This window comes from Crinia signifera, chromosome 7, assembly GCF_055691185.1.
Source record: "Crinia signifera chromosome 7, ASM5569118v1, whole genome shotgun sequence".
In the NCBI taxonomy this organism is placed as follows: Eukaryota; Metazoa; Chordata; class Amphibia; order Anura; family Myobatrachidae; genus Crinia; species Crinia signifera.
In genome coordinates this window covers 112,688,699-112,699,098 of record NC_139223.1, presented here as the reverse complement: position 1 = coordinate 112,699,098, position 10,400 = coordinate 112,688,699, and the positions used below count along the sequence as shown (strand labels likewise).

Genomic DNA, 10,400 nt, shown 5'->3' with positions numbered 1-10,400 from the left:
TCTTGGTTACGTGTGATATCACGAGCCTTTATACTAACATCAGCCATGAAGCAGGATTACAGGCTATTAAACGTATGCTTACTCATAATCCAGCCTATAAGGGTCCTCCCGTTGAGTATTTTTTGTTGCTGATTGATTTTATTTTGCATAAAAATTATTTTTTGTTTGATAATTCATTTTTTTTGCAGTTACAGGGCACAGCCATGGGCTCTAACATGGCACCCGCATATGCAAATTTATTTATGCATGATTATGAATCAGTACACATTTTACACAACCGGTCTTTTTCATCATACATTACCTCTTACGTTAGATTTATTGATGATATTTTCTTTGTTTGGACGGGAGGCCCTGAAAAGCTGGATTTATTTATGAGGACACTAAATGAGATACCAGGCACCATCAGATTTTCGTACATCAGCAGTCCCACTAAAGTTTGTTTTTTGGACGTCGACGTCAGTATTGAAAATTGTTGTTTTCGTACTTCTATATACAAAAAACCTACGGACACCAATTCTGTTCTTAGAGCAGAAAGTTTTCATCCAGCCCCACTGAAGCGCGGGCTACCATACTCCCAATTACTGAGGGTAGTTCGTATTACCTCAGTAAGGGATGAACTTCCGAGTGCACTACAAGAGATGGGCAATGATTTCATTGCAAGAGGATATGACATCAAGGAGGTCAAGGATGCCATCGACCGTTGTTTACTGCTGAACAGAAATGAACTACTATCCCAGCCTAAAAAAGACAAAACTATATCTCGTATGATTTTTCCAACAACCTATTCGATAGCTTCCACAAAACTACGGGACCTAGTTCTTCAGCACTGGCACATATTAGAGACTGACCCAGTAATGGGTAATTTTTGCCATGAAAAGCCACTTTTTGCGTACAAACGTAGCAGTAATCTCAGAGACCAGATTACTTTCTCTGACATTAGTCCAACCCCCAGCAGGAGTACCTGGTTGGGCGGCAAAAATGGTGCTTTCAAATGCAGTGGTTGCGTGAATTGCCAACATATGATTACGGGAGAACACTTCACGCATCCCAAAACTGGAGTCAAAATCAAATTACACCAGCGCATGTCATGTGACAGTAAGTTTATTGTCTATGTTATCACCTGCCCGTGTCCTTTCATCTATGTGGGGAAAATGATCCGTATGTTGAAGGAACGAATAGGGATGCATAGGTCATCAATTAAAAAAGTGATGACGGTTAGGGACCAAACTACACCACCGGTAGCTCGACATTTCTTCGAAGCAGGACATACAATCAGGGATTTCAAATTCATGCCCTTGTTTCAAGTTAAAGCCCTTAAAAGAGGAGGTGATCGCCATCTAAAACTCTTACAAAAAGAAAGCGAGTTCATTTACAACTTGGGCTCACTGGCACCAGCAGGTTTGAATGAGGAATTAAACCTCAACGTGTTTTTATAGTGGGACTGCTGTTGTATACATTATATTGTATGCATTATTTGTTCATTGATGAGTAGCATTTATCTTTATTATTCTGATGACCATTCTTCTTATTCCTTTATGTCCTGTTTATACATAGTTCTGTGGTGTATTCCTTTGTGGGCACTATTAGCTCATTCATCTCTTTTGCACATGATATATATAATACTATACTGTGGTATATTCTTCAAAGAATATTTTCTGTATTATTATTTGATTATTAATTTTGTGGCTGGATTTTCAGCAATATCACTTTCTTACTATATTGTTTTGGTATGGTTCTCCATCTTTGGTGACACTTTCACGGTGCAGTATCCAAATGATGGAGTCCCCAGTGAGAGCCTTGTTGTCAAATTCACACCTATTAAATATTGACACCTGCGGCATTTAGATTTCACATCCGATATCTAATGGACCGGCACTTTACGTTTATTTATATTCCCTTACAGAGTGACTGGCGCTGGGGTCATGGCCGTGCGTTCCACGACCAGACCCTGTGCGTTCCAGCATTAATCAGTGACGTTAACGTCCGCCGTTCTGTTTGGATGATGGCGCGACGTGCACTGTTTGATGTGCGCCGCGCTTGTCTCCTACGGACGGCGTTGACAGCGTCCCTGTTACTCATTTTATCAGTTATACTCTCCTGGCGCCGGGGACCGGAAGCGGATGTGCGTTCCACAGCCATCTTCCGCGTTCCAAGACACCGGGGTCATTGGTTGCCGGTCAGCTGGGTGTTTTACAGGTGCAGGTGAGGTATGTTGAATTGATTTTGGCGGCACTGGGGGCTCTATTTAAACGGCAGCATTACCATTCAGCACTATACCCTTGATGAAGGTGGCGTGACCACCGAAACAGGCTGTCGGGTACTTGGCTCTATACTCTGGCTACTGGTTACAGGTTTCCCTTACATTCACAGTCATTGTACTGAATTGTACTGCTTTGCAAAAGTTGGACCTGTACCTTATTTTATGTTTTTTGACATATGCTGCCATGTGCTAATGTTTTTGTGATATAAAGCCATTTTTTCTTTGCTTATATATGGTGTGCTGATTACTATCTACCTCACAGGTAGAGACCAATATATGTAATTTTTATGTAGTCAGGCACCCAGAAGTTGAACCCCGGACGGTGTGCGGTTTCTCTTGTGTGTATATATATATATATATATATATATATATATATACACACACACACACACACACACACACACACACACACAGTAGTGGTCAAAATTGTGGAAACTTTTTCGAAAAAGTGTATTTTTGATATTTGATGGCGCATAACACCACTTATTTGTGAAGTCATACCATAAAGTTGTATAACAATCAAAAGATAATTTAATCAAGAATGTAATGCAGCAAATGTTTTCAATTATCTGTATTCTATCAAAAGTCATAGCCAAATAACCAACAAAAAGAAACACACTTGCTTTGGTTAATATGAAGTAGCTTTCCTTCACTTGAGTGTTTAGCGAGCCAATCAGGTGTCATCTTGTTTTGGCAATGAGCCATTCAGGTCACAGTAGGATATTTTTGAGCCTTTCATTATATGATTATTAATCATGAGCCTAATATACTCCGCAGAGGTGTTCGCTCTATGTTTGTTGCGGAGAGAGCTAGGAGAATTCATATACTTAGGACCCTGGAACCCAGTGAGTCCTTGGGCTTACATTGTTTCCTTTAACATGTTTTGCTTTTTCTTCACGTTATTATAGTTTGAGATCAGTTCCTATTTTTTGGGCGTGTTAGTTCTATGCGCTGCTTTTATTTACTACAGCTATGTCATTAATTATACTCAATGTCCTTTTTTGCTGTGCTTTATGCAGGATCTATTTCTTTCTGTATGTTTAACTGCATTTTTGGTATGTAGCTATTGTGGTCATTCTCTCTTTCTGACAGTTCACTGGGCTTCTTGGTGATGATAGATTTTTTTATATGGTTGCTGCGCAACGGGCTCAAAATGGTAACATCATAGGTGGGCGTCTCCAGGCTCGATGCGGAGGCTGGAGCACCTGCACGTGGTTTGTTTGATTCTTTTAAAAGGTATGTGATTTTACATGTTTGTATCTTGATGATGAGGTGAAATTAAAATACCTTGAAATGCTGAAGATACTGTATCTCCTGTGTCTGTGACTTGTGTTTCCTGAGTGCCGCCTGCTTGCTTGTTATATTTGACCACTGTCCCCATGCACTGTCCAGGTGGGCACCAGAACTTATTGTTGTGTATTGGGAATGATGCTCGATCCTAGGATTGTATTTTGGGAGCTCTGAGTTGCAGGGCTTGTTGCTCCCTGAGCATTAGCACCCATTATTGAGGATTGAGTGGTAAATGCATGGAGCATCGATAAAGTGTCTGGTACTTTATCACTGGCCAATCAGCTCATAACTGTCCCTTTTTTAAATCCAGCCTGTAACTTAACAGCATAGTTGCCTACCCTCCTGCATTCTGCAGGAGACTCCCTGAAATAGCAGCAATCTCCCTCTCTCTCCCCTACATTAGTCTAGCAATCTCCCTCATTTCACCTAGCCCACATTACACTGTTACATTTTAGGGGAAAAAAGGAATGAGAGATGGATACATTTACATTGAATCATCAGCACCATTTCCTAGCACTTTAGCAAGTATGGTAGCTTTTACTAACTGCTTTGGGGCTCATCTACATTTGGATATGTCATATTAAAAGATTCCTCTCAGATGTAGCAGTACACACCCATGCTTCTAGGTGCCAAGCTCACAATCTCTTTTCACAATCTCTCCATATGTGGAACTAGACATGCCCTCAATGGTGCACTGTGCAAAATTCTTCTACCAACTATAATCTTCCTGAAACTAGTTTTCAAAAGTAGGCAAGTATGCTTAACAGTCAGATGCTGATTGGCCGGTGATAAAGTACCAGGCACTTCTCCTCCCTTCATACATCTACCCCTGAGTGTTTTACAGACCACGCCTCAGTTTTTTACACTATGGTGGATTTTGACAGTGTGGTGACAGCGAATATGACTGAGACCGTAAATTTGGCCATACTACTACACTGACATTTGCAGAATTCATCTTGTTAAAACAACAGGGGAAATTTATTAAGATGGGAGGTCTATTTCAAATGGGATATTGTTATAGGCAACCAATCAGAATCAACTTATTTATATAGCACCTTCTAGAAGATAAAAAATAGTATCTGATTGGTTGCCCATAGAAACATCCCATGTGGAATACAACTCCCGTCTTTTTTTTTTCTTCCCATCAGCTAAATTATGAGATTGATGCACAGCCTGTGAAATATTTGTATAAGGAATGGCTGCGATCAGCGGCGGATTGCCCTGTTGGGATACCGGACCAATCTCTGGTGGGCCGGCTCAAAAGCCACCAGAACCGGCCGCTCTCCTCACTTGCGGGCCACGGACCACAGTACCAGTCCACGATCTCAGCTGCGTTTTGCCAACAAACAAAATGGCTGCGGGAGGGCTGCTGCACGTGTGGCCGCACGCAGCTCCTCCTCCTACGGTGCTTTGCGGAGCACATGATTGACATCTCACGTCTCCCCAGCAGGCAGTGCAGGAGTGTTCACACGGCTATGGATAGTCAACAGCATGGGCAGCACCAGCGCCGGTATACAGTGAAGACGATATGCCAGGTACATGATAAAGAATGAGCACCACCGCCCACCCCATTAGTAGCGGCATGCCCCCACAGCGTCCCCCATACTGTCCACCAGCGCAGTCTGGTCCATCCAGAGCACCAGCAGGGGACACTGAGTAGTAAGATGAGAGTCTCTCCCACACAACACTGTGCACCCACTGCTCTGTGACGGCCAGCCTGGGCTGTACCTCAGGTGACAAATGGAGGATGCAGTGCTATTGGACATGGGCTGAAGTCCAGAGGCTGATGTCATTTATTTCAGGGTCGGCCTGCCCACGGGTCCCCTCTCACCCTGCCTTCCTCTAATGTTTGCGTACAGGATCCTCTTTGGGAGCTGCACCATGCACAGATCATACTCCTGGCTGCGGAACCACTGGGACTGACAGTGTGCTCGGTGGTCATGGCATCCTCTGTGTCCTGGGGCAGAACTAAAGGGATTACATGTGTGGCTAAATCCCTATACACTACACTGTGTTCCTGCTCACATTGCTTTTGCAGGGTTTTTATAGTAACCCATATTCCTAAAATATCAGTCATATAAACTAGCACTGGTGACTTAGATATCTTAGGTGGGAAATGTTTTTTTTTTGTGTGTGTGTTATTTTTGTTCTACTGCATTGCATGACGTTAGAATGAGCATATTATACCAGTTTACATTAATACCTCCTGTCTTCTGGAAGATGGATTATTTTGTGTGCTGATGGCATTCTCACTGTACTCTATTCAGCTGTGGATTGGCTTGCCGGGATACCGGAGCAGATTCCAGCCAGCCCACATGTCACCGAAACCGGCCACTCTACCCACTTGGTTGGTGCATCTAATCTAAGCTCCCATCCTACACCCCCCCCCTTCTCAGCATGTGCATTCTCCAACCCTGCACTCCCCTTCTAATTCTGCATCCTCTCTGACCCTGAACCACCCATCTCACCCTGCATCCTCTCCCACCCTGCACCCCCATCTCAGTGTGCGTCCTCTCCCACCCTGATCCCTGCACACTGTTTTCTCTCCTGCTGTGCACCCCCCATCTTAGTCTGCATCCTTTCCCACCCTGCACCCCCCCCCCCCCCCCAGCCTCCTCTCCAGGTGGCATAATGTGAGTGTTGGCTCAATCCGGATGGCATAATGTGAATTTTGGCACATTCTTTGTTGCAAATGTGAATTTTGACTCATTGTGTGTGGCAAAATAATGTAAGAGGCACTAGTACTAGATATTATAAGGGATCCTACTATTGTGGTGCCTAATGTGTATAACGGGTATATGGTATATATATACACATATATGTATAATGGTATATGTACTATGAGTATATAGAAACTCTTGCTTTCGAGAAGAGAGCATCATGCTCCGTCACAGACCACAGATGGTTCATTAAATTTCCCGGGCTGGTTTTCCAACCCAATCCGCCCCTGGCTGCGATTGAAACAAAAATAATCGATTACCTGTTGCATGGTATAAAACTCAGTGATTACTATAAGGAGAAGAGATCAACACAGACTATGAAATTAATCATGTGTATCAATGGGATAAAGGTAGTAAAAACCTTGCACTCATGTCTATAACCTATGCAACTTCAAGCAGATGTGGAAATCTAATCTTCACTTACCAAAGCAGGTGAGATAGGGACACAGTATCCCAGAATGTAAGGGTGAGTCTGTATCACAAATGAGACTTGTGAAGTAGGGACCCACTCTATTTTGGGTTACTGTAGAGCAGGCATGTCCAAAGTCACGCCCGGGGGCCAATTGTGGCCCATGCTGTCATTTCAAGCGGCCCACAGCGTCCTGCGGGCAGAGCATCAGATGTGGGAAGCATAGGACACTAAAGGTGGGGCCCCGGCGAGCGCAATCGTATATCACCCTACTCCACAATCACAGTGACAGCAGTGTTTGGGGAGGGGGGCAACAATGGGGAAGCTTGCTCCCGTAACATGCAGAGTGGAGGAGGGCGGTAGCGGGAGCCCAAGCATCTCCTGTCCTTGCAGTGCCTGCTTTGCCTCAGTGAAGGAGGGTCAGGCTGGGGGACATACAGTGAATGGAGGCAGAGTGGGGTACATAGTGAATGGGAGTCATATAGTGAAGGAGGGGAAGGCTGGGGGACATAGAGTGCATGGGGGCAGAGTGGGGGACCATTCTGATGTGATTAATGATTCAAAGAATGTCAGGCTGAATGGTCGGCCCCCACACATTTAGACTTCATTAAATCTGGCCCTCGTCGCAAAAAGTTTGGACACCCCTGCTGTAGAGTGTCAGTTAGGTTCTCCACAAATTAAATATATAGCCTCAAACATTTTCTTTAATTAGACAAAATTAAATGTAAATGATCACTTTATTGAATATTGTGGAACATATAGCAAATTTCAACAACCAGTGAAAGGATGCACTTAGACAAATCCATTTTTTAGTTTAGATTTTTTTTTTATTGAACATTTACACAATAATTTTAGGTACTTCACATCAACACAAGGCAATTTATGTTCTAAATCAACAGTTCTAATTTCTGATTGTGCTGAGAATCTCAAGATGAGATGTGCTACAGTATGATGCTAAATAATACACCAGCTAGCTATAATGAATAGGATAATATTCTCCCTCTGCAGGCAGTGGCATAGGGGAACAATTCTTGTTTCCTGGCTTGATCATGATACTAGTAGAAATGCAGGGGTTGGTCTCATCACACAAACCTCCCCAGTAAATAGTTTGGTCACTATTAAGGTGAGCAGACCGACAGCTGTCAAACCACCATCCTCCCTGTAATACGTCTGCACAGTTTTTATACCACCTATCATTGTCCATGTCTGTTGTTGAGAACTTCATGTTATCATGTGTCCCTGTCTCATTCATAATGGTGAGCGCATCTCCGGCATTCCCAGAGTAGTCTCCTAACCTTAGAGTATAGCTACTGCCCTCATTCTCCACCCCGAAGCTAGAGTAGTCTGCATAGTGGTGATTTCCTAGACTATCGACTAATAAGAACCTGACCATGAAGGCATTCTGTCTCGTGAGGAGATAAATTAACTCATTGCCCAGCCAGTGGTTCCCCATAAGATTGCCAAACCCATTTTTATAGGCCTTCCAGTCCTGTGATCCAAATAACTCCTTGTTTTGCTGTGTGTTCCTTTGCAGGATAGTCCAGCCGCCCCCCTGAGGACTGAGGTCACAATATACCACCAGTGGGGGGGAGTCTTTGGGCCAGACCACATATAGTCCACTTGTTCTTCTTCTGTTAAGAAAAGCTGCTTTGCAATCTTTTGCCACAAGTTCTGTGAGGAATAAAACAAGTAAATGTATTAATTACACATCATTTTGATAACATTTAACATTTTCAACATAGTATTTATATATTTTTAAGATTTACTAATTCAAGGATGGAAGTCGTAAGGCTAATTGCATTGGTTTCATATGCTCATCAAATGTCTGATGTAATTGTAAGCTGCCACATAATTATTTGTGCTATTATACAGTTTAACAGGCCACAATCTTTCAGGTTCACTCAGCAGTTCCTTTAATCTTTTTTACAGTGGCGTAACTAGGATTTTTTGCCCTTCCAACACAGTTAAACACCCCCCCCCCGAGCCCCCCCTTACCCCGCCGCAAGCCGCCACCGCCGCATTCCCTCTGTGCAAATCTCCTCCAGGCTCCGGACCGTCTCCTCCTGACGTACAGTGCTAATGAAATGTTACATCACAAAATGGCTGCCCCCTTATAGCAGACAGTTTTTAAGGATGCTAGAGGAGGCTGCCGCCTCCTCTAGCATCCCTACAAAAAACTGTCTGCTATATGGGGGCAGCCATTTTGTGAGTGGCAGTTTTCAATAGCACTGTACGACAGGAGCAGACGGTCCGGAGCCTGGAGGAGATCTGCGCTGTGAGAATGCAGCGGCATGAGGAGGGGTAAGGGGGGGGATTAACTCTACGAGGGAGGGCGGATGGGAGGGCTAGGGGGAGGGGGGGCCGAGCTGTCTGCTCACACATTCCAGTCAGCCACACACAGTGAATAGAAACATAGGCCGGCGCTTACAGTTAGTGCCTCCCCGCCATGGCGGGGGCTGCGGGGCTATAGTTACGCCACTGCTTTTTTATATCCTTAAGCATCTTTGTAATTACTAGTTTCACTGTACATCTGATGCCAGCAACCCAGAGCCAGTTCTACCTTTAGGCAGCTGCCTGGGGCACCAGGATCTAGGGGAGCACTACCAAGTCTGCCAATCAAAATATTTTGTCTATGAGGAAGACTTCCTTGTTCTAATAATAATAATTCCTCCCTTACATGCACCTGTGATGGGCCAACAAATTGATTAATCAGCTACCATTCCCTGAATAGCTCTAGCATACTGCAAAGGGTTTATATTTTTCTTGTCAATTTGTCAGCTTAACCAATGTCCATATGTTTATCTACATAAAATTCTAGAAAATCCTATATTTTTTAAAGTCGGATATAAGTCCTTTTAATGGTGTTACTCACCACGGAAAACCCCTGCATAAGGTACATTGAGCAGCCCCACCAGTTGTTCAGCATCCAGCAGGTGTCTGTTAGCAATCTGCCCATACAGCTCTTCCCGACTCACAAAGGTCAGCGATTCACATGGTATTAAGGTCCAGGTGAAGATGAAGCCAATGTAATATGTCCAGTGGGAGAACATTCTTGTAAAGGAGAGCAAACAGCATTGTCATTTTATACAGTTCAGAATTAGATACATTAATATAATCAAATGACAGACGATGTCTTCCATGAATGTTTTCTAAATATGTTAAGCCCTCTGTAAGTTGCGCTCACCATGCTGTCTGGGTCCGGCCAGTCGGGATAATGACTGTCGGGATCCCGACTGTCGGACCCTTATACCACACCCGGCTCACCACCCCCAAGTTCCACCACTGGCATCAACATATGTTATACATCGCTTCTATTGTTAAACACACAAAGTGGGTTATTCAGACCTGATCGCTGCTGAGTGACCTGCGATCAGGTACTGCAAATTAAAAATGTAAAAATACTAAATTATTCTGCATAAAACGATGTCTGTACTTTGCACCATTGCGTACCATAAGTAAAATAAACATTTTTAAATAATATACAAAAAATGTTGTATTGCTTGAGGTTATTACAGTTTTTTTCTATGTTTCTCCATACCGCGATCTTGCCTAGGGCCCATTGAGGTCTAAATCCAGCTCTGATTCAACTCACAAATGAAGCATTTTGAAACGTTATGACACTAGTTGCTCTGTAATACTAAACAATAGAAATTTCACACTTAAGAGTTTCTGAAACTTACTTTGCCTCTAATCACAGACACCAGCAGGACAGTTCCTCACA

At 43.5% G+C, this 10,400-nt stretch overlaps 1 protein-coding gene across 1 annotated transcript; it reads right to left on the bottom strand.

The window, feature by feature from the left end:
• Positions 1-7,602: 7,602 nt before the first annotated feature.
• LOC146019525 (fibrinogen-like protein 1-like protein) lies at positions 7,603-9,729 on the bottom strand. Its single transcript, XM_083152044.1, has 2 exons — positions 9,552-9,729; positions 7,603-8,350 (listed from the first exon to the last, which is right to left on the bottom strand). The coding sequence occupies exons 1-2, from the start codon at positions 9,727-9,729 to the stop codon at positions 7,650-7,652; spliced, it is 879 nt and encodes a 292-aa protein (XP_083008170.1). The 3' UTR covers positions 7,603-7,649.
• Between the last annotated feature and the right edge of the window lie 671 nt (positions 9,730-10,400).